This window comes from Lycium ferocissimum, chromosome 6, assembly GCF_029784015.1.
Source record: "Lycium ferocissimum isolate CSIRO_LF1 chromosome 6, AGI_CSIRO_Lferr_CH_V1, whole genome shotgun sequence".
Lineage (NCBI taxonomy): Eukaryota > Viridiplantae > Streptophyta > Magnoliopsida > Solanales > Solanaceae > Lycium > Lycium ferocissimum.
In genome coordinates this window covers 71,166,677-71,192,720 of record NC_081347.1, presented here as the reverse complement: position 1 = coordinate 71,192,720, position 26,044 = coordinate 71,166,677, and the positions used below count along the sequence as shown (strand labels likewise).

The 26,044-nt window shown below is 36.7% G+C and overlaps 2 protein-coding genes across 2 annotated transcripts in view; both read left to right on the top strand.

The window, feature by feature from the left end:
- LOC132060291 (uncharacterized) overlaps positions 1-22,132 on the top strand; it is an 83,071-nt gene extending 60,939 nt beyond the window's left edge. Inside the window, exon 4 of the transcript XR_009415912.1 lies at positions 21,849-22,132. The gene's annotated coding sequence lies outside the window, so the exon portion shown is untranslated. The remainder of the gene's footprint in view (positions 1-21,848) is intronic.
- Positions 11,021-11,758, top strand: LOC132061615 (ankyrin repeat-containing protein NPR4-like). The gene has a single exon (XM_059454388.1). The coding sequence runs from the start codon at positions 11,036-11,038 to the stop codon at positions 11,756-11,758; it is 723 nt and encodes a 240-aa protein (XP_059310371.1). The 5' UTR covers positions 11,021-11,035.
- Positions 22,133-26,044: the final 3,912 nt, after the last annotated feature.

Genomic DNA, 26,044 nt, shown 5'->3' with positions numbered 1-26,044 from the left:
GGGGTGGTCTTTAAATTTTGCCCCTCAAATTTGTGGTCTTTAAATTTTGCCCTTCATATTTGTGGTCTTTAAATTTTGCCCCTTTACTTGGAAAGATGAGCGAATACATGAAGTTACGGGTTCGAACCCCGCTCGTGCATAAAATAAAAAAATAATTTCGCAAGGCAGATCGGGGGAATGTAACGGATCCAAAGCATACAATCTTTAAGAAAAAGTTAAAGTTATGCGGATCCGCATAACTAAACTCGCCCTAATAGTACTTTTAGTTAAACATAACTAAAAGTCTGCCGAAGGGGGCATACAAAATTTAAACTTTGCCTTGTAAGACAAACTTTTAGTTATGCCTTAAAAAACTTACGTCTTATAAGATACTTTTAGTTATGTTTTATGGGCACACTTTTATTTAAGGCATTACTAAAGGTTTACCTTGAAAAGTTAAAAAAAAAAAAAAAAATACATATATATCTTAAGGCAAAGTTTGCCCATAGCGCATAAGTATGCCCCATCGCATAAGTTTGGTAATTACGAACAAGTTTATGCCGATGGGGGCATACTTTTAATGGGCAAAACTTCAAAATTTAAACTTTGCCTTATAAGCGCAAACTTTTTCGTTAGCGCAAGGAAAACTTACGCCTTATGGGGCATACTTTTAGTTATGTTTTATTGGCACACTTTTAGTTAAGGCATTACTAAAGGTTTACCTTAAAAAGTTAAAAAAAAATACATATATATGCTTCAAGGCAAGGTTTTCCCATAAGGCATAAGTATGCCCCCATCGGCATAAGTTTGGTAATTCATGAACAAGTTTATGCCGATGGGGGCATACTTTTAATGGGCAAAATTTAAACTTTGCCTTATAAGGCAAACTTTTAGTTATGCCTTAAGGAAAACTTACGCCTTATGGGGCATACTTTTAGTTATGTTTTATGGGCATACTTTTAGTTAAGGCATTACTAAAGGTTTACCTTGAAAAGTTAAAAAAAAATACATATATATGCTTCAAGGCAAAGTTTGCCCATAAGGCATAAGTATGCCCCCATCGGCATAAGTTTGGTAATTCATGAACAAGTTTATGCCGATGGGGGCATACTTTTAACGGGCAAACTATTATGCGGATCGGCATAAACTTATGAAGGAATTATCAAAGTTATGCCGGAACCGGCATACTTATGCCAAGTCTGCCCATAAGGCATAAGTATGCCCCCATCGGCATAAGTTTGGTAATTCATGAACAAGTTTATGCCGATGGGGGCATACTTTTAATGGGCAAAATTTAAACTTTGCCTTATAAGGCAAACTTTTAGTTATGCCTTTAGGAAAAATTTTGCCTTATGGGGCATACTTTTTTATGTTATGTTTATGGGCATACTTTTAGTTAAGGCATTACTAAAGGTTTACCTTGAAAAGTTAAAAAAAAATACATATATATGCTTCAAGGCAAAGTTTGCCCATAAGGCATAAGTATGCCCCCATCGGCATAAGTTTGGTAATTCATGAACAAGTTTATGCCGATGGGGGCATACTTTTAATGGGCAAACTATTATGCCGGATCCGGCATAAACTTGTGAAGGAATTATCAAAGTTATGCCGGAATCGGCATACTTATGCCAAGTCTGCCCATAAGGCATAAGTATGCCGGGTTCGGCATAACTTTGCTAATTCCTTCACAAGTGTATGCCGATGGGGGCATAGCGAAATTTAAACTCTGCCTTGCGAATTTTTTTTTAAAATTTTGACTGTGTGGGGGTTCGAACCTGAAACCCATGGGATTCAGCGAAGGGCAAAATTTAAAGATTTCAAATATCAGGGGCAAAATTTAAAGACCACCCCAAAAGAAGGGCAATTCGCGTAAGAAGAACCAATGATTAATTTCATAAGTTTCATTTTCCTCTTTTATGGTAAAACTACTTATAGTATCTATACTGTTATATTTTCTACTATTGGAATAATTGATTTGCAAAATGGCATGACTATCTATTTTAAATCACAGGAATCATGTTATTCTCATAATCTTAAACTTTCAAGACGTCATTAGTACATAAATATCAATTCAAGTATATTTTTACAAACATTTTCAAGATTTATCCAATTATACATATTTTTTAGCCGAAACTGGTTAAACAAAGTTAATAAAGAAAGAGAAAGAAAACCCACTTTTTTTTGCATCCTATTTACAAAAACAAGTCTAGATTTTTCTACATCGCAATATTCATATAATATAATCTTTACCTAAAATTCAGGTTTGTTGAATTTCTTCTACAAGTATTACTTTAAACAACACTATTACACTTTCATTTAAAACCTTAACAACATTTATAAGTCGTGTTTTCAAAATAGCACTAGAAGTATTCTTTTATACAAATTATTATTTTCTACAAGTCCTATTTTAAGTAGCATTTTTACATGGCCATTTACCACTTTAGGCATATTTACAAGGCTATATTCTTTTTTTATAATACTATACTTACACTTAGCCTAATTAATTATAAGTCCGGTCGGTTAACCATTGTTAATGGGTCTTAAAGGGTGCCTAATACCTTCCCTTTAGACTAATTGAACCATTACCAAGAATCTTAAGTTTCGCAGACCTTAAACAGAGTTAACTTTAAATATAACTTTAATAAACTTTAGGTGTCCTAATTCACCGTAAATAATTAGGTGGTGACTTCTTAAAATAAACAAAAAATAGGAATCACCAATATGTTGTACTCTACTTTAACCCGGTTAAAATGGGGTATGACAGACCCTACAAAACAGCTACTTATGATGGATTTAAGTACTTCTTGACCATTGTAGATGAATATAGTAGAGGAACTTGGACCTACTTATTGACTACCAAAAGCAATGCTTTCTTCATTCTTAAAGTCTTCCTCAAAATGGTAGAAAGACAGTTCAATACTCAAGTTAAAATTATTAGGTCTGATAATGTCGTAGAATTAGGAAGCAGTCATAGCACCTCTGAATTTTTTAAAACTCAAGGGATTTTACATCAGACTTCATGTGTAGGAACACCTCAACAAAACGGAATTGTAGAAAGAAAGCATAGACATCTTCTTGAAACTTGTAGAGCTTTAATGTATCAATCAAAAGTTCCTGTTTCTTTTTGGGGAGATTGTCTCCTCACTGCTACTAGCTTAATAAACAGATTCCCTTCTAGTGTCCTACAATTCAAAACTCCATATGAAATCTTATAAAATCAGCCACCATCCTATGAGTTTCTAAGAACCTTTGGTTGTTTATGCTATGTTTCAACTCTTCCAAGTCATAGATCAAAATTAGAACCTAGAGCTATTAAAGGGATTTTTCTTGGTTATCCTACTGGAAAGAAAGGCTATAAAATCATGGACCTCAGCACTAAGAAAATCTTATTTTCCAGAAATGTAGTCTTTCATGAACATTCATTCCCTTTCTCTACTCATTCTAGTCCTCCACCTATATTTCCTCATACTTTTAACCCCACTCAATCATCAGATCAACCCTCAGAATCCTCTTCAGACTCTGATCTCTCACACTCTGATCTCTTCTCTGATTCTCCTTCTTTTTCTCCTACTATTTCACCATCTATCCTAGAATCCCCTACTTCTGATCAATCCTCTCCTTCATCTGTCCTCCCTCTTAACAACACTCCTTCACATATTCTTCCTCCTGCTATAGAATCAAATCCTCACCCTTCTCCTATTCCTCCACCTCCACAAAATATTTTATCTACAATCTCTACTACTAAATCAGGCAGACCAACTCACACCCCATCTTATCTTAAAGATTATTATTGCAATGCTGTTTTCCTTACCAACTTAACTTCTTCTTACTTTATCCCAGCTGTTCATCCTCAAACTTTACCCTTCTCAGCCCTTTCTATGACTAATCAACACCTACACAATTCTATTTCGAACATCACAGAACCGACAAGTTATAAACAAGCAGCACTACACCCTGGAATGGCAACAGGCAATGTCCACTGAATTTGAAGCTCTGATTGCCAACAAGACTTGGGATGTCATGGAACTACCTATGGATCATAAGGCCTTAGCATACAAGTGGGTCTACAAGGTCAAAAAAAAGTCGATGGGAGTTTAGAAAGACTCGAGCCGTGCTTGTAATAAGAGGGGATACACAAATAGAGGGAATTGACTATACTGAGACCTTTTCTTCAGTTGTTAAAATGACAACTATCAGATGCTTGTTTACTGTAGCAGTCAAGAGAGACTGGCCCATTTATCAACTAGATGTAAACAACGCTTTTCTTCATAGTGAGTTAAATGAAGAAGTTTACATGAGGTTTCCCCCTGGAATGCAGCCTCCTAATCCTAATTTGGTTTGTCGATTAATGAAATCTCTCTATGGTCTCAAACAGCATATTGGTATTCAAGATTAACTGCAGATTTAAACTTCAAAGGATATGTTTCTTCCTTAAATGATTACTTTTTGTTTTATAAAAAAGACAGGGATTTTATCTCTTTGGTTGCAGTTTATATTGATGACATATTGATGATAGGCAACAATCCTACTGAACTAGCTTCACTTAAGCAATTTTTGGACTCTGAATTCAAAGTAAAGGACTTGGGGAAAGTTCATTTCTTTTTGGGCATGGAAGTCATTCGTGAACCACAAGGCATTATTTTGTGTCAAAAGAAATATACCTTGGAGTTATTGGATGAATTTGAAACTCAGGCCTCTGCTGCTGTCCACTCTCCTCTAGATCCCACTCACAAGCTCAAATCTGATGAGGGTGACCTTCTTCTTGATCCCACCGTTTACAGACGTCTGTTAGGAAAATTAAATTTCCTAACTCACACACGCCCAGATCTGTCTTTTGCCGTTCATCATCTCAGTCAATTCATGTCCAAGCCTCGTATTCCTCATTTCTTAGCTGGATTACGAGTCATTCGATATCTTACACTTGCTCCTAGCCAAGGCCTTTTCTTTTCCAGTTCACCTTCACTCGATCTCTTGGCTTTTTGTGATTCGGAATGGGGTTCATGCCCTGACTCTCGTCGATCTGCGAGTGGGTTTTACATCACTCTCGGAGGATCTCCTATTAGTTGGAAATCGAAAAAACAATCATCAATTTCTTTATCCTCCGCTGAAGCAGAGTATAGATCTATGAGACGAGTTGTTGGGGAACTAACCTGGTTGGTCCGTTTACTTGATGATTTCTCCGTTTCACCGTCGTTGCCAGTTCCGCTACATTCCGACAGTCAATCGGCGATCCACATCGCGAAAAACCCAGTTTTTCACGAACGAACCAAGCATGTCGAATTAGATTGCCATTTCGTTCGCCAACAATACCTCTCTGGCTTGATCTCTTTATCTTTTGTTCCCTCTTCATCTCAACTCGCCGATATCTTCACCAAACCATTGACCGGACCTTCGCATTTCTCTGTTCTTCGCAAGTTGGGTGTCGCACAGCTCCCCTCCACCTTGAGGAAGGGGGGGTGTGTTGGAATTTTATCTTCTTTACATAAAACATTGAAAGAAAAGAGAAAAGAAAAAGTCTTGTTCAATGCTTTCAAAGACCCAGCTACTTTTGATACACAAGACACCTGTCAACATACAAAAATAGGGATTAGAAATTAGACATAAATTAATTTCAGCTTTTGCATTTATTTTAGTCATATTGTATAGGGAATAATATTGTACAGGTGGCAAAGTTTGATAGGTTAGGTTGTACAAATTTGTTAGAGTAGATTCCTTTTGCTATGTATATATACGTGCACTGTGCACAATGAAAACAGAGAGAAAATTTCCAAATCTGCTTTATTTTTCTGTTTCATTTTCAGCAAATGCTTCATCTGTGAAGAATCCCAAAGGACTTAATAAAATCTGAGCATTTCAGGTGTCCACGTTTATATTTTACATATTTAACGGTTTTTTTTTATCTTTATTAAAATGTATCTTTGGCAGATGAGCAAATCCAATAGCATGATGAGTAACGGTTTGTTCAATTATAACTGCGATATTCATTAGACATGTAAATGCTTCATCTGTGAAGAATCCCAAAGGACTTAATAAAATCTGAGCATTTCATGTGTCCACGTTTATATTTAACAAATTTAACTAGTTTTTTTATCTTTATTAAAATGTATATTAGATGTTTTATGTTTTATTATATTTTAATTTACAGCAGGGGCAAAACGGTAATCCAATTTTGAAGGTAGGAGCTTCCCACTTTTAGTATAATATGATAACTACTCCCTAACTTCAATTTTTTACGGACTTTTAATTTTAAAAGGCAGAATATAGAAGCAGCCTCTTAAATTTGTCTTTTTTTTTCATTATGATACCTAAACTAAGAATATATACTATCATTAAACACTTTATTTGTGCTAAAACTAACCTCCAAGCATGTAAGATCCACTCTCCAAATCGACTTACTCTGCCACGTCACGCAACACCTCATATGTACATCGCCCTACCCTCGTACAAATTACCCTTCGAACCCCAAAACCCCAACCAAAATATCGTCAGCCTCACATTTCCGCTCATACTTTTAGGAGCCGACAAGAACACAACATTGAATTCTTCAATCACAATCAAGAAATCAAAATATTCTTGGTCTTTTTTTTTAAAAAGTTAACCATAGTGAAGTTTGAAAGACAATCTTTTGATAGAAAAATTCTTTTGAATTTCCACCTTCTTCGCCATCTTCTTTATTGTCAAAATACCGGAGAACATATGAAGTTCAATTATTTCTACATGAAATACAAATAACATGACTGAATTCAACCACACTGGGGCAGACCTACCCTATTAGGAGGGGGTGCACAAGCGCCGTCAACCTCGAAAAAAACTTTGTATATATATGTGTATATTCCTTGAACAACTTTTATATATTTTAAAAGAACTCCTCAAATATATTTTTCGGATTGAGTCATCTGGTCGTCGCGCCCCTTTGACTCTTGACTTGAGTGAGCGACGCGAGTTCGATCTAGCTAAAGTATTTTTTTATTCTTTAGTCCCGACTCTCACTCACTTTGTGATTAAATCCCTACCCTCAAAAAAGCGCCAAATTCCAAAAGGTATTCTTCAATTTCTCTCACGTTAAGAAAGAAATATTCTTTACCCATACTAATTTCTAAACCCATCTTTCCTCTTCAATTCTTCCATTCTCACAAATCATTAAATAGAGAACGCCACCCAAAGTCGAATTCATTGTCGACACTCAACAGTTTTTCCGGTGATCAAATTCTAGCCAACGATCAAACTTCTCTAAAAGTAAGTCTTTTTTCTGCTTTTTATCTAAAAAAAAGTTACTGTATTTGACAAGAGACAAGTATGGAAGTAATTGCATATTTAAGCATCCGCAAAGGAACCTGAATGAAATGCTATTACATTTAAGTCTGCTGATGTATAAAATAGGACTTATTTGTGAAGGTATATGATACTATGTTGCTCGGTGTACATTGACATGATATAAATACGTACTAATCTGTTGTTGTACTTATATAATATTATTCCACTAGATAAATATAGTACTTATTATTTTTGCAGTGTATTGATGAAAGTGAGCTTAATATTTCTTTTTTGGCAGTATTTGCATATCACAACTCACAAGGTAGGATCTAATTATTTTAATTTCGTTGAACTAAACACCTCTTTATCTCAAGATTATCTTTTTGCGAATCGGTAAGTAATCTTTCTAAAAAGATTATACATGACTTTAAACAATCCTGTAACGGTAAGTCTTCTCTAGTTAGTCATTTTTTATACAATATAAAGACAAGGCCAATGATCCACAAAGCTATATAGATGTGGCAGTACTATTTCATGAATGAATTCATCTATCCCCGCAAGAACTTGAGAGAAGAAGAATTCCAATATTTATTGTCACTTCCATTTTCTTTAAAGTTTGTAAATAATTAAATTCCACTTTAGGTCTACAAGTATGCCAATGGATGAACGGCTATACAAAGCAGCTCAAAGTGGTAATATGCAGCTCTTCAGAGAATACAAGGACCAGCTGATCACCAGGCAGTTAACTCCATATAAGAACACGGTCCTTCATATTGCAGCTGGTCGCAAATTCACCAATTTCTCTCAGTTAATTCCATTTCTCCTTCATAAAAGATTTCTCTTACGAAGACGCAGAGGACATTCTTGCTATAGTTGGTCCAGACCTGTTATTCTGCTTGAACTCTAATGGGGATACTTGTATTCATGTGGCAGCCAGGGAAGGCAATTTCAATCTCATCAAAGCCCTTATTGGCTACATGAAACAAAATTGTCCAGCTGACCTCGAAAGTGGTATTGAACCAGCCCACAAGCTCTTGAGGAAATCCAACAGTGAAGGAAACATGGCCTTGCACGAAGCTGTGATGCATAGGCGTCACCGGGTTGTGGAAATGTTGGTTAGAGAAGATGCTGACTTCACACATCCGCCCAACAAAGCTTCGAAAAGTCCACTATTTCTGGCTATGGAGAAGGAAGACAAAGTTTCTGCTAAAGTGATCTTGAGCAACTCCAGTTCACCATCTTATGCAGGCCCTTACGGCACTACGGCGCTACATGCAGCTGCATTAATCCGATATGGTGCTTATGGTATTTCCCACTTCTTACTTTATATTGGAATTCTCAACTATGAGTTAACTAATACCCATTCACGGTGTAAAATTATTGTATATTGTCAAGTTATTTTCTCCTATTATTGCAAGTAATCGGCCTTATTTTTCAAGATTTTACAAATCTTGTATATATTTTATGAAAGGTTACCTGTAATTATCTTTTGGGTGATCTGGAAATACAAAAATTATATTTTACCTTGTCGATATGAGTTAAACATTTTTTGTTTATCCTATTTATACCATCACAATATATGCACGATATATAGATTACACTATATACAGTAGTAGAGAAACCGGGCTACACATTTAATGGGGAAAACTACAAAAGATTGTATACTCATTTCCATTTACCTTTTGCATTTGATCATGACTCATGAGTATTAAAACTTGGGCAATTATGCAAGTACTAGCTGATGTAGAATCCCTACTTTTTTTAAGAAAAAAGGTACTCCTATTTCTGTAACACTAGTATTATCCTTTTCTACATGTGTTATTCAAATTTTTAATCTTATTTCAGATTTGTTTTACTAGAGATCTAGAGTTGAAGGCTATTATTATTATTATTATTATTATTATTATTTGGGGATAAGACACTATTACCTTCCTGAACTTTGGCCGAAGTTGCTACGACACACCTTACCTTTTCAAGAATCCTATTACCCCCCTGAACTTTTTTAAAACGGAATAGTTATCACCCTGAAACTAGATATCTACTCTCTTATGATAAACTCTCTTTGTCACATGTATATTTATTTGTTTTCTAATTTTTTTAATTCTTTTTGCTTACGTAGTAATTTAAAAAAAAATTGAAAAACTGAATATTCTTTTAAAAAAATGAAAAATGGATTTAAAAAAAAAATATGAAAATTTGATTTTTTTTAAAGCCCCTTTTTCTTTAAAAAAAAATAAAAAACTAAAAACATGGATTTTTTAAAAATATGGAAAAAATGGTTTTTTTTTTTAAATATGGAAAATCTGATTATTTTTTTAAAATGTCTTAAAAAATCTAGATTTTCATGATTTCATTTTCTTAGGACACTTTTATTTTTCAAATAAAATCTAAAAACTTAAAAAAAAAAAATTGAAAAAGTGTTTTTTCTTGTCAAAATGTGAAAACTGAATTTTTATAAAAATTTGAAAAAATTAATTATTTTTTTAAAATGTGGAAAACCCCTTTTTTTAAACTAAATCTGAAAAATTAGATTTTTTTTTTATATCTAGAAAAAAATAATCAATTTTCTAGATTTTAAAAAAAGTCCAGATTTTTAATAAGAAAACACAGTTTTCTAGATTTATTTTCTAAAAAAAAAAAAGAATGGATTTTTCATATTTTTTAAAAACAATTCAGTTTTACATATTTTAAGAAAATACATATTTTTAATAAAAAAATTAATTTTTCCACATTTAAAAAAAAATCAGTTTATAAAAAAACTTTAAGCCTTAATGTTAATTAATTAGGTGTAATTAAATGTGAAGTACTCAATTAAAAATGATACGTGTCAGATTTTATGTTTCTCACTCTCCTTGCCACGTCAACGCTTAGGGTGATAATTATTCCGTTATAAAAAAATTGAGGGATAATAAGACCAAAGTTGGGGGGGGGGGGGGGGGGCTTACAGTGCCTCATACCTATTTTTTTTTTATTGCAACATGTAAAGTTAATTTCGTATTTGATAAAGTGTATCATTTTAATGTCAACAAGTAATAATTGGAGTTGTGGTGAGCCCTGTTTGTTCAAGTTAAGCAAAAATTCTTTGGTCTCCTCTTAATATATACAGTGTGTGTGTTTTTAATTATTTATTCTTTCACATTGGCTCGCGTGAGCTTAGCTAATTCGGACTATTCCTTTGGGCAGGATGCTTGGAAATGATACTAGAAAAGAACCCAAGTTTGATAAAGCAAGTAGATGATGAGGGATGGAGTCCTCTCCATTTTGCTGCATTCTTAGGGACTCACTGGACAGTGAGGGTATTATTAAAGAAAGATAAACAGATAGCATATGAAACCATAAAAGAAGACAATAAAACACCCCTCCATTTGGCAGCCCTTAATGATAGGTCACTTACCGTGAAAGAGATTATTAAGCAGTGTCCAGATTCTAATGAGGCGGTCACAAGTCAAGGCCATAATGCTTTTCGCCTTGCAAGGCTAAATGGCAGTGTGCGAGTAGGAATTGTTTATCGTAGGCTTTTCAGTAACATTATGAACAAACTCCTTTATGCTAAACAGTCGAGTGACCCAAGCGTTGTCATACATCACCCTTACTTGGAGCAAACGGATCTACGGTGGCGGGTAACATTATTTAATACCATATTGCAATACTCTTTCTTTCCTTTTAGTAGAAGAAAAAAAAAAAAAAAAAAACTAACTGTGCAAAAAAAAAAAATGAAACTTTTAACAAGAGGAATAATTAATTAGGATTTTTTTTTGAACCTATGCAATATTTGGAAAAGTGATTAATAGAAAAGTTTATTATGTTTTATTCGGAAGACAAAGAAGTAAAAAATGAACTCCCGGAAGACAAAGAAGTAAAAAAGGAACTCCCGGAAGACAAAGACCCCTGGAAAGAAAGAATAAACACACATTTGGTAGTAGCTACACTCATAATAACAATTTCTTTCGCTGCTGGCTTCACCATTCCTGGTGGATATGATGATGACGAGGGTCCAAATAAAGGCATGGCAATCTTAGCGAGGAAAACAGCCTTCAAAGCGTTCGTGGTAGCTGATACACTTGCCCTGATATGTTCTACGTTTGCAGTACTTCTACACTTCAATGCAACCTTTAAGCGAGGGACTATGAGGCATAATGATTACTTTAACGCTGCAATATTCATCATGATTGCTATGCTAGCAATGATGATAGCATTTATGACTGGCTTGTATGTTGTGCTACCTTTCAAAGGCCTAGCCATAGGTGTCTGTGTCATGTGCTCTGTGTCACTTTGCATTTTGATGATTGTATTCGACGTGCAAGGGCTCATCGACGTGCAACGGCTCTTTGTATATGGTAAAAATCAGATATATCCGGTAAAAAGAAAGAAACAATCGGAGACCGACGAAAGAAAAAAACAATCCGAGGAAGGACAGAAACAATCGGAGAAAGAGGAAAAAAAGAAACAAGTACGAGGAGGGATGAAACAAGTAGGACAAGGGGTACTATCTATACTGAATGCCATACCGCGGTTTTGGGATTAAGGTATTTGGTATGGTATTTGGTATGAATTTAAATTTTCTTTGGTATTCGATACGGTATTTGATATTTATAAAATGGATACCGAGATACCGTATATCGTACCGAAGTTTATACTACATAGATACAATCCATATATATTATATTTACTACTGCTAAATATATAGACTAGTTTTCATAGAAAAAATTACATCACATCTCATTTAATGCCAATTTGTATCTAATAGAAAATTGTACCATTAAAGCTAACCTTTTATCACATCATTTTTCATGCTTTCGAGATGTGTACGCGAGGTCCTTTTCGCCTTTAATTTGTATCTGCTATTTTTCCAATATATTAAGACTCGAAATGGTGGAAATGGCCTATTCTCTCTGCTTTACGAATGAAATTTTGGTGTAAAATTGAATAGGACTGAAGATTATGCTTAATTTTGGCAAATGTTGTTTAGGTTTTGGAACTTTGACTACTCTATCGTGATTTAAATGTCCTTTGTGTAATCCGTTGTGTAATTGATTAACGAAAAAAATTGCTTGTACTTTCTTTTAAATATGTCTATTGTGTATGGTGTTAGTTTAATATAATTGAGAAAAGTCGAAGTCACAATCCTTTATTACATGAGTATATATGTAAGTCGAAGTCAAATAAACTATGATTACCGAATTACCGTATCGTGAAATACCGAAACCGAACTTAAAAATACCGAACCATACCGAATTAGTTTGGTATGGTAATGGTACCATATTTTTAAAAATCGAATACCGAAGTTACCGAATCAAAGTTTCAAATACCGTACAATACCGTACCATGCCCACCCCTAAGTACGAGTGAAGATTCTTTTGGGACCGGAGGAGAGCTTGATCCGAAGAAAGTGAAGGACATCGTTTGGTCCGATTTCTCCATAGCCGAGCTGATCGTGGCCGTTGGCCAGGTTGATCGTAGCCGTTGGTCCGATTGATCGTGGCCGTTGGTCCGGATGATCTGTTACACAAATGCCACGCGTCAAGACCGTTCTGCCACTTTGTACTGTCAATCGTACATGTGTCAGATCGTACGACCAACCTTATTCATTTTAGGATTTTTCTTTATTCTTTAGGGCCTTATGTTGTATGAAGCTCACGAGGCAAAACTATAAATAGGGGTCATTACCCTACTTTTAGGGGTTGGCTTCTTGAGCTTTAGAACATTTATAATAGCAAATATATATAAATCTCTCCCTCTCAATATCTAATTTTGGTCCGGATTTATTGTGTTCATCTTTAGATTTGTGCAATCACACAATATTCAACATATTAGCATATACGTTTAGCGCATACCATCAATTACTATTTAGATCATTCATAGTTGATTCTATTCCATTTTCTCTCAATCAAAGAATAGATTAAAGTTTAACCACATATCCTATACCTCACTCATAAATTTAATTGATTATCCAAATTTGGGGTAAACAGTTTGGCGCCCACCGTGGGGCTAGGATAATAGTGGTCTTTGATCTTACTCATCTCTTACCCGTCAGAATCGAAAAAAATCTATTCTCTGTGAAAACGGACCAAATGGCTAATAGTGGACAATCTGGTCACGTCAATAACAACGAAATCGTGGCCGAAAATGAAGACAGTGGACCACGAGGATTACCAAATCCTGCTGACCTGAACCCCGTTAATTCGAGGAAGGGCCTTAATCGGCAAAACACTGTGAATCAGGAGAATGCCGCCCCTCCAGCACCCGATCCTTTAGATACTCACAATTCAATTAGTTTGTCCGGACTCGGTACAGAAAAAATCTGGAAATACCCATGGTGATGATATTGACTTACGTTTAATTTTTGAAATGTTGCAGGAACAGAGAGCAACGATTGCCGAACAAGGAATCGCAATAGCCCAGTTGCAGAACAGAAGTGATAAAACGACCCCGGAGAATACGAAGGGTGTTGCTGAACCCAGAAGGGAAGAGGCACGGATGGTTGAGAGCAATGGGTCCGGAGCTAGTTCATCCACCGAGGTACTGAGAATGCTCGAAATGTTGGCAAAGCGGGTAGACGCGACCGAAAAGAGAGTGAAAACATATAACTCTCGGGTGGACCAAATACCGGGGGCTCCACCTATTCTGAAAGGGCCGGATTCGAAGAGGTACATCCAAAGGCCTTTTCCTCCAAGTGCAGCTCCGAAATATATCCCGAAAAGGTTCAAAATGCCAGATATCCAGAAATATAACGGCACAACGGACTTTCACGAACACGTGACCTCATACACCTGCGCTATAAAAGGCAATGATATGGAAGAAGATGAAATTGAATCCGCATTGCTGAAAAAGTTCGGGGAAACTTTGTCAAAAGGAGCGTTGACTTGGTACGACCATCTACCCAAGCATTCGATCACTTCTTTCGAAATGCTCATCGATGCTTTGGTAAAAGCTCACGCTGGTGCCAAAAAGGTGCAGGCCCGTAAGACAGATATTTTTCGTACAGCTCAAAAAGACGACGAGTTACTGCGTGAATTTGTCAACCAATTCCAAAGAGAACGAATAGAGCTCCCTCCGGTTCCGGAGAAATGGGCTGCACAAGCTTTCGCAAAGGGGCTCAATCCTCGGAGCTCGACGGCTTCGTTTAAATTAAAGAAAAGCTTCCTGGAATACGAGGCTGTGACCTGGGCGGATGTCCATAACCGATACGAGTAAAAGATTCGGGTGAAGGATGACCAACTCGAGCTTTCCTCGGGGCCTATAAATATGAACAAAAGTTAGTAGAGACCAAGGGAGAATTACGAACCGGAGGCCAGATCATCAAGGGAAAGGTATCGGCCATACTCTCATTCGGAGAAACCAAGCTTCAGGTCGAAAAAATCAAGGGTTGGCCCGATTCATTTCTCTGATCGGGGTGATAAACGGGTTGAGCGCCCATCGAACAGTCGAGGTCTCTCATTCAGGAGTAATGTCGGAAGATCGGCCAGCAACAAAGACTTGCCAAGGATATCGGAGTATAACTTCAATGTCAATACTTTGGGCCTCGTCTCGGCCATTGGCCACATCGCAGATGTAAGATAGCCGAGACCACTAAGGTCAGATCCGGGCCAACAGGACAATATCATGAAACCCATGGACACAGAACTGAGGATTGTCGCTAGCTAAGAGAGGAGGCACCCCGGTTACTGAAGAATGGCCATCTCTGAGAATTGCTGAGTGAACAAGCCAAAGGTCACTACAAGGAGAGGGAGACTCATAAAAGGGCCGAGCCAGTAGAGCCTCAGCATATAATCAACATAATACGATACCCCACGAGGGCTGGTGATGAAGCGGGCCAAGGTTTCTGTTGTGCGCGAGAAGCACAGTCGGGATTGTTTAGCCGAGAGTTCTATCTCTTTCAGCAACGAGGATGCAGAAGGCATCATTCAACCGCATAATGATGCATTGGTAATCTCTATACTTATTTTTAAAACTCAAGTTAAACGTATTTTGATTGACCCAGGTAGCTCGGCCAACATCATCCAGTGGAGAGTGGTCGAACAGCTAAGGCTACTCGATCAGATCGCACCGGTAGCCCGGGTGCTTAGCGGGTTCAACATGGCGAGCGAAATCACAAAGGGGGAGATCTCATTGCCGGTAAACATCGATGGCACTATCCAGCAAACGGTATTCTATGTGATCGAAGGAGATATGAAGTATAATGCATTCTTTGGGTAGACACTAGATACATAGCATGAGGGCCGTGCCGTCCACATTGCATCAACTGCTAAAATTCCCGACCCCGGAGGGGATAAAAACCATCCGAGGGGAACAACCCGCTGTTGACACCCAATTTTGTCCCTTCTTTATTTAATTTTACTCAGGTTTCTAAATTTACTGACGAACTAAATACTTTATTTTTCACTATTTTATTTTTATTGCTACTATTACTAATATCGCTACTTTTATTTTCAACATTACGAGCATTACTTTATCACAAATGTTAAACGGTTAGTCATCGTTTCATTTTCGGGTTTGGACTCGTTAAATTAATTACAAGACAACGCTTTGTTAAATCATTATTTTTCTACATATTAATTGTCTTCACATAATATATATTGTACTAGTTATTAAATTAGAAGCCCAATAACAATTAAATAGAGGAGGAAGGACCAATAATTTTCAGCTAAATTATTAGCCCATATGTTTAATACCCGGCCCATCTTGTAAACCCAACAGATTAGCCCACACCACAATACCCGGTCCAGCCCGCACACCCCCTCTCCCTTCTCTCTCTCACGCTCCCTCCACTTCTCCTTGTCCTCTGCTCCTTCCACGACCTGCTGTCCCCCCACGCCTCTGTCACCTACTCATCTCTGTCTCCCACGCTCCCTCCCTCCTTTCCTAAACCCGAATCGAAACCTTATAAAAAGGCTGGTCTTGAACGTTTTTAGGGGGATTTTTTGGACTCAACATTTTGGGGAATTATTCAATATTTTGACAGATATGGGAGTATCTTCCACACTTGACTCTTCCTTCTCCGGTGAACTTTAGCTGCGGGAAGGGATTATTCAACGTTTTCGGAGAGTACCCAGAAATCCCTAGAATTTCACAATTTTCATTTTTTTAAAACTACATTTCCCAACTCTAGGACTGTTTAAACACTTATTCTGTCTTGGTGGACTTTAGCCACGACAGAAATCTTCGAATTCATTTGTGTGAGTTTCGGATCTTTTCGTAACAGAGGAGTAGATTCGAGACCTCGACGCATCAGTTCATTGCACACAAAAAAGCATGACTATCGCATACGAGTCCAAGTGAATCATCGTCTTCTCCCGCATTCGGTGTTGGGCCAAGGCCCAACGAAACATCACTCCTTTCTCTGTCCAGATCTGTCCCAAAGCAATACAAAGGGAAAATTTGGGTCGAAGCCCAACAGCAAACAGATCACAGCAGTCCAAGAAAGTGGGCTGAGCCCCTTTAACTTATGCACTACTCTTTTTATTTTGTATGCATTTAATGTGTATTGTATGACTAACACTTTGTTTGTTAACTTAGATGAACCTTAGTAACATTAATAGGTTTAGTTTAGTAATGGGTAGTTAATTCCACAAATTACATTCACTTCTACTTTTGTTCCAAACTATTTATAGTATCTATAACATTTATTTGAGAAATTGATTTTTCAAATTAGCATGACTATATGTTTTGAGCTAAAAGAATCAAGATTCACTCCTACTATCTTAGAACACTCGAAATACATATTTGTTAAAACATTAATGTTAATCTTGCAATAACTTTACAAATGCATTTTAATTTGCCAATTGGCATAACTCACTTTCCAAATACATATAAACATTACTCATTCCGTTTCTTTGGTTTATTTATAACTAAACTCTTTTTATGCAATCACTACTTTTCTACAAGTTTTACTTTAAACAAAATTCTATTTCTATCTATAACTTTACCAATACTTTCAAGATATTTTCTTAAATATTAAAAATACTATACTTACACTTAGCCTAACTAATCATAAGTCCGGTCGGTTAACCATTGTTAATGGGTCTTAAAGGGTGCCTAATTCCTTCCCTTTAGACTAATTGAACCCTTACCTAGAATCTTAAGTTTCGCAGACCTTAAACAGAGTTAACTTTAGACAACTACTTTAATAAACTTTAAGTGTCCTAATTCACCGTAAATAATTAGGTGGCGACTCCTTAAAACAAATAAACAAATAGGAATCACCAAAATGTCGTACTCTACTTTAGCCCGGTTAAAATGAGGTGTGACAGCTTGGCGACTCCGCTGGGGAGTACTTAGGTTCTAACCATAACGGGCTTATTAAATAGGCTTTGTGTGCTTACTTTAATTACTTTATCGGCCGTTAACTGATTTTACATGCTATTAATTGTTTGCTTGATATAAACTGTTTGCGTGTTACTGTTTTGATATAAACTGTTTAAATGTTACTGCTTTGATAAACTGTCATTCCGTATCATTTTCCTCCACTCCTGGAAAACTCACACAAATTCACACACTTAAAGCGGTTTCGCGGTTCGCGGCCGTGCACTACTAAATCACCCTTAGTTGGATTGATCTTGTGGATTTAGTCGATCGGCGGTGCAGTCGACGGCCACGGACTTTCCACTCCCAAGTTGTCCACTTGGGAGAACCTCGTGTCATAGGAAGCCAACTCTTAGTCAGCCTAAGATAGAGCTAAACCAACACCTTTATTAGGAGCATACATCTCATGACCTAGGAGGCTTAATACCCTTGGTGTATTAAGTCCATTAGATGACTTTACCCTAATGTCCAAGTGGGTTCACGACCCCAAGTGACACCAATCATACTTTATGTGCATGTTTGAAGGGTAACTGTGCCTAAATATGGACTATCTGCTTTAATTAATTAAACTTTAGGAGAAAGAGAATGGCTAACGTTTTATGACAGGTATGGATTCACGTTGGAGTACATCCGTGATGAACAAGTGGCGAAGACCAAGGACATCAAAAAATGGAGCTGTACACTTAGACATAGGAAACTGTATTTACTTTACTGAAATTAGGAAATACTTTATGTTGTACTCATTTGACATTACATTACTTTTGTACTTTATTTTGGGAAATAGAATTTGTTTAATTAATCAAAAGCAATGGAATGACATATTATGGCACACTTTACCCTTCAAACAAACGTTAGGCCTACCTTTGGCACAAAGAGGTCACATACATATTAGGACGCGTTATTGTTATGTGACATATTTGTTTACATTTGCTTGACAACTTGATTGACTTTATTTGATTGCTACATGACCTACTTGACTTTACGTGATCATGACTTTACCTGGATATGTTAATGAGACTGACATTGTTTACACTATTGTGTTTCTTAATTTTTATTCTCCAAAAAAGTTGATTCGTGTTGACACTCGATGGCTGACCATCCCTACTTTACAAGACTAAAGACAAACACCAACAAAGATTGCTGCTATAACTACTCACAACACCAAGACACCGATCATACGGGATGCCGAACCAGGAGAAACTCTAAAGAATTGGACTTGTGCTCCATCCCTGGTTCGCCGGGAGCCTTGATAGTTCGAACTGTAGTGAACTCTCTTTTGTGATAACATAATTTTAAAATTGGGGCTTGAATCATGCCCAAAACTTTGTTTGCTTTGCTTCACTTTTTGGAAGCCTATGAATGAATTTCTGATTTTCCTTAGTTATCTATTTCTATTATTTTCTACTTTATTTATCAAAACTGCCAACTCTATGATTGTGACATAAAATGTACGAATAGACAAAGAAAACTAGAGGACAAGACAAGATTCCACTCGGAAGAAATTGAAATAGACGATAGACAAGGACACAAGCATGAAAGCTATCAGTCAAGTCGAAATCAGAGGATGACATTAGATTAGAAAACCTAGTTTGTAACCTATCCTTTAACACACACGGACGAACTACGCTGACCTGATTCCCGTGGTGGATACGTAGGCAGCCCACATAGGGTTCGGTTGCATTAAAAAAAAATCCTTATACAAGGATAACTACACGAGGCTTGATTCCTTCGGTGGGATTCATAGACTTTCAACATACCAGTCAGTCACATTTAGGTAGAAAGCCAACAAATACTTAGACATTTACAGTACGAACTACGCTGACCTGATTCCCGTGGTGGGATACGTAGGCAGCCCACATAGGGTTCAGTTGCATTATAACAAAAAAAAATCCTTATATGGCGAACTACGCTGACCTGATTCCCGTGGTGGGATACGTAGGCAGCCCACATAGGGTTCGGTTACATTATAATAGAAAATCCAAAAATCCTTATGTACGAACTACGCTGACTTGATTCCCGTAGTGGGATACGTAGGCAGCCCACATAGACCTATGAAGCTTCACTGTTCCCTGGGATTGGCTTTGGGCCTTTCCTGCGCAGCTTAGGTGGAAGGCGAAGAAGGCCTCCTTCCGGGGGGGCCCGAGCCATCAGTGAGATACCACTCTGGAAGGGCTAGAATTCTAACCTTGTGTCAGGACCTACGGGCCAAGGGACAGTCTCAGGTAGACAGTTTCTATTGGTATTTTCAATAGGACCAAGACTGCCCATTGATTTATTTAGCCCACACCTGCGTTTGAACTCCTTCTTAAACAACATCGAATTAAACCACCATCTTTCCATAGAGTTTTCTTGCCCCCTATTTGCATGAAAATACAATAGATGAATAGTCATTCGCTATAAAATTATTTATTTGAATATCTTATTTCCTATCAGACTAAGCATAGAAATCCAATCACAAGGATTATTAACTAATAAGGATTGTGAGTATTGCATTTTAACAGAAAATCCAAAAATCCTCATGTAAGGAGAAATACACATGGCTTGATTCCCTCGGTGGGACTCGTAGACTTTCAACATACCGGTCAGTCATATTTAAGTAGAAAACTAACAAAACTGTTACCGTTTTACATAACAGAACTACGCTGACCTAAGTCCCTCAGCGGAATACGTAGGCAATCCAAATCGGGTTCGGTCCCTTTATCAGAAAATTTCAAATCATTTCTATGTACCTTACGAACTACGTTCTAACCTGATTCCTTTGGAGGGATACGTAGGCAACCTATACAAGGTTCGGTCACACCACAAAATAAATTTAGTACACCCTTTTGATTCAAAACTAGGGCATATTTTGAAAAGACATAGACGAGAGAATAGTCTAACATCAACAAAGATCTAAGGCTATCAGACAGGAAGTATTATAGACAAATGACGTTTCAGAAGTGTCACAATCTAAAGTTGGCAGAAATATTTACAACTTATATACATACTTATACTTACATATATGTCTTTCCTTATATACTTATATACATATATATCTTTCCTTATATACATGTACTTACGAACATATCTTTCCTTATATATATATACTTACATATACACTTTTCAAATGAAACACTTTCTTTCAATCAATTTCACTACTGTTCATCTACCAAGGCTTGAACGGAGATCACAAGATCCAAACGAACAAGACGAATGGAGCGCCAACAACGTCAAGCTTCGAGTCGACACAAATCAACTTTCCCCTCCCAAACTAAGAATTTTTCTTTGAGTGCAGGGATGAAGAGACCGCAAGACCGACAGTCAAGTCTATCAATCACGGCCGAAAGCATCATCTGGCCCATTATGGCCTCACCTTAAAATCCAAACGGCTTTATTTCTAACTTTATCTTTAAAACAACTTTATGACTTTATTAACAGATACACGTGTTTTGTAGGTTGCCAAGATTGAAGGAGAATCAAATCAGGATTACGTGTCATTAATTCGGCCTATCATGATACCATCAACATCATTAGCCAAAACGGCTACTCTATCACTTTACTCCATACTTTATCAATTGCTTTATCATTCACGTTATCTACTTTAACGACGTTACCCTGAACTTTACAGGAATCGTCATTTACTTCACCTACTTTAAAACGACTCCTCCCTGAACTTTACAGGGATCTGCATTCACCTGAACTTTACAGGGGTTTGCATTCACTTTACAACTTTACCCTGAACTTTACAGGGGTCTGCATTTATCCTGAACTTTACAGGATTGCATCAAGTCTCCAAAAACAACCGGAGACATTATCCTGAACTTTACAGGGTTTACATTAAATCTCTGAAAACAACCAGAGATATCATTTACATTTTATCCTGAACTTTACAGTATTGCATCAAGTTTCCGAAAACAACCGGAGACATTATCCTGAACTTTACAGGATTTGCATCAAGTCTCCGAAAACAACCGGAGATATCATTTACATTTTATCCTAAACTTTACAGGATTGCATCAAATTTTTGAAAACAACCGGAAACATTATCCTGAACTTTACAGGGTTTGCATCATCAAGTCTCCGAAAATAATCGGAGATATCATTTACATTTTATCTTGAATTCTGCGTCAAGTCTCCGAAGACAACCGGAGATATCATATGGCTATACAACCTCATTTTCATAAGCCGAACGGAATTATCATTAAGTCTCTGAAGACAACCGGAGACATTGATAAGTTGGTATTTTACCAACTTATCTCTTCTCTAATCTTATATTTTTGCTATGTTTGCTTGAGAAAATAGTGCATTTAATATCATTTACATCTATTTTACAGGTTTATGTGATTTAGAAGTGATCGGAATAAACCAAGTGAAAATAAAGTCAAAAAGAGGTCAAATTGGACAAAGCGCCTTTGCAAACTGTCAAAAGTGGACAGTTTTGCAAAAACGGGACAGATTTGCAAAAAACGGGCAGAACTGCAAAAACGAAAATCTGGGGCATATTTTGTCATTTTTTTGGACTTGGAAAAATTGGGAAACATAAAAGGAAGACTAGGGGGCAAAACATTATCATCTTTGGCACAACACAAGTCCTTGGAGGCTAGGGTTTCATCACCAACACCTTGGAGGAGAAGGTGGAGGCACTTTAATGAGATATTTCTTAATCCTTTCTTCAATTCCTTGTTTTGTATTGAATATTTAGGTGTGGTATTTCATTTCAATACTTGAACCTTGTTTATGGAAGTGTACATTGTTTATGTTTGGATTGAATCTCTTGTTTTGCTTATGTGTTGAATGATTTTATTCTTAATGAAGTGGGTTATTGTTGTTTTAATTAATCTCACTTGAATGATTCTTAAGGGAGTAGCTAACCCTAAGACTTGCTCATTTATTTCGGTTTAAACTTGGAACAGGCAAACTCGAGATTGGGAAAGATTAATTAACAAGAATTTGGGGCGTTAACCCTCATCTAATGGAATTCGACCTAGGAATAGGCGAAAACCACGAGCGTCATATTCGGTGTTCTTAATGCTCCTAATTTCTTTAGGGATATTCAATTAGGTAATTCCGTTAGTCTTCGGAAGAAGCTAATTTAGAGTCATTATCCGAGGCTAAGTAATATAAACTCACCATTATTTGTAAATCATGAAATACATTGGATCGTTACTTTAGTAGTTTCCACTTTGTATCCGTGCTTGTGGCCATTGATCATTTTACTTGCTTTCTAGGTTAGTTTATATTTTCGCATTAGTTATAATTTTCTCAAAAACCAAAACATTATCCATCGTTTGGGTTTAGCTTAGTTGGTGAAAATTTCATACTTTTCCTAATCGCCTATATATTGTTCTCTGTGGGATTCGACCCCGACTCATAGTTGGGTAAATTATATTTGCATACGACCGTACTCATTCTAATTAATAGGGTGAATTTGGACGTTATCAGACATCATCTACTTTACGACTTTACCCCGGACTTTACGGAAATCTTCATCAAGTCTCCAAAGACAACCGGGGGCATCATTCGGCTATACAGCCTCATATGCATAAGCCAGACGGCTACACTATGACTTTACTCTTTACTTTATCATTTACTTTACCAACTTTAACGACTTTACGCTGAACTTTACAGGAATCAACATTAAATCTCCGAAGACAACCGGAGGCATCATTCGGCTATACAGCCTCATATGCATAAGCCGGACGGCTACACCATCACTTTACTTTATCAATTACTTAACCATTCACTTTACCAACTTTAACGACTTTACCCTGAACTTTACAGAAATTATCATTAAGTCTCTGAAGACAACCGGAGACATCATCCTACTTTATGACTTTACAGACTGTACAGGAATCATCATTAAGTCTCTGAAGACAACCGGAGAAATCATCCTACTTTACGACTCTACCCCGGACTCTACGGGAATCTTCACATGGCTACACAGCCCCATCTGCATAAGCCGAACGGCTATACACTTACTTTACTCTTTACTTTACCATCAACTTTACCTACTCTAACGGCTTTACTTTAAAATTTCACAGACATTGTTTATCATCGAGTCCCGGAAGACTGCCGGAGACTTTGTTATTATCATTGAAGTCGATAATTGCAACTAGAGATATTATTACATCTACAACATAAACACAACATTCGTTCAAGTCTTTGAAGACAACCAGAGACAACATTTGGCTACACTGCCTCATTATAAGCCGCACGACTTCGTCTTATTCCCATACTCATATTTATTATCATCTTTACATTCTTTATAAGTTTTACACTTTCAACTTTATCCAAGACTTTATTACTGATTTTGACATGAATTTCAGTTTTGACAGAAAATACAATCTACAGAGACACAAAGACAACGTGAAACTTTATCTTACCCTTTGTGAAAGAGGCAGTGCAAACATGCTGAAGAGGAATATCAAACTCATAAGCAAAGGTCACGGATCTACTCTCGAACTCAACTCCGCCTACGTCCACAAACATGTGATACGTAGGTTACCCAAAAAATTTCTTTCATATACGCCGCTAAGACTCTATTTCAATCAACTTTTTTCACAATCTTATATTCCTTTCTACATCCCCAGCGTCTCCACAACTCAACACTGGGGCATTTTTGGAGAATTTACATCGTGTCTAGTAGAGTCCTACTTATGGGTGTGTTGTGCACCACATTTATAATTAGGAGGCTATAAACATATGTTCCATTCTCGAACATTCTGGTCATCTGTCTACAACTCTCGAAAGTTATAAATCCATAAGTAACACTCTCCCAACGTAACTTTCGAACTACACATGGCCTGATTCTCGTGCAGCCCGACATATATAGGTAACTCGAGATTGGGTTCGACCATAATTTTTCATAATTCCCTCTATCCTCATAATATATTCTACCAATTCTCCTAAACAGTACTTTCTTACAAATTCATATTTGTTGGTCAGAACAAAATTGGCTACTACGTCAACGTCTTCGCCCGAAAACTCTTACATCGTTTTCAGCCGAAGAGGGGCATCTGTTGACACCCAATTTTGTCCCTTCTTTATTTAATTTTACTCAGGTTTCTAAATTTACTGACGAACTAAATACTTTATTTTTCACTATTTTATTTTTATTGCTACTATTACTAATATCGCTACTTTTATTTTCAACATTACGAGCATTACTTTATCACAAATGTTAAACGGTTAGTCATCGTTTCATTTCTGGGTTTTTGGACTCATTAAATTAATTACAAGACAACGCTTTGTTACAAATCATTATTTTTCTACATATTAATTGTCTTCACATAATACTATATATTGTACTAGTTATTAAATTAGAAGCCCAATAACAATTAAATAGAGAGGAAGGACTGTCAAATTTTCAGCTAAATTATTAGCCCATATGTTTAATACCCGGCCCATCTTGTAAACCCAACAGATTAGCCCACACCACAATACCCGGTCCAGCCCGCACACCCCCTCTCCCTTCTCTCTCTCACGCTCCCTCCACTTCTCCTTGTCCTCTGCTCCTTCCACGACCTGCTTGTTATACCTCGTACTTCACACGTTTGGGAACGTTGAGATAGTTTTGACAAGTTAAGGACAAGAGTATACTCTGGTCTTGTTTGAAACATAAGTTGGTTATGGAAAGTCTGTGATGTGGAAATATTGGAAAAGGTTAGGTAAAATTGAATTTCAAAAAAATTAGTTTCATGAATTACCAAAATATGGACTAAGTAATTGGGCTTGAAAAAAAAAGAACAAGCAAGGCCCCAGTGAGAGGCCCAACCGGCCATAGGATGATGAAAAGGAAAGAAAATGGGCCAAGCCCATGAAAATTAAAATGGTAATATAAAGGGAAATAGGGGGGCCAAGTGGACATTCAGAAACTTCAAGAAAATTGAGAAGAGGAAAAAAAAGAAGAAGAGCAAGAAGGGAGGGGTCGCCAACCCCTCCAAATTCTACCCTTGGGAATTTTGTTGCAAAAATTATTTTCTTGATGTATTTCCACTAATTCAAGGGTCCTCTTCAACATGGTATAATTTTTAGAAGAAGAGAATCACTCTTTGTTGCAAAATCATCACTTTAGCCAAGTTGGGAAGTTGTGAAGAAAGGTATGATTTCAACCTCTTTTATGGATTATGAAGATTTTGTTTATGTTATGGAATATAGAAATGAGTAGAAATCATAAAAATATGGAAGTTGCATGATGGTTGTGTGAAGTAGTATATAGCCGTGCATGTGCATGTGTTGTGAAGGCAAAAATAAGTTGATTTTATGTGGTATTCTAATGGTAGTTGTTGTGGATTCTACATTGATAATTGAAGTTTAATGATTTTGGTGGAAGTTGGCAATGTGGGAAGTGGCCGTGTGCATGTGTGTGAGGTGTGGGAAAATATAAACTAATTTCCATATAGTAGATTAGTTGTTATTAACATGTATTCTATAATGCAAATGAAAATATGATGAATTTAGTAAAGTTGTGAATTGTTGGAAAGTTGCTTAAGGGTTAATGAGACTTGAATATAGACTTTGTGCATTGATG

Excerpts from the sequence above, each read along its gene's own strand:
- LOC132061615 (XM_059454388.1), top strand. The coding sequence starts at position 11,036 with ATGTTTTATTCGGAAGACAAAGAAGTAAAAAATGAACTCCCGGAAGAC.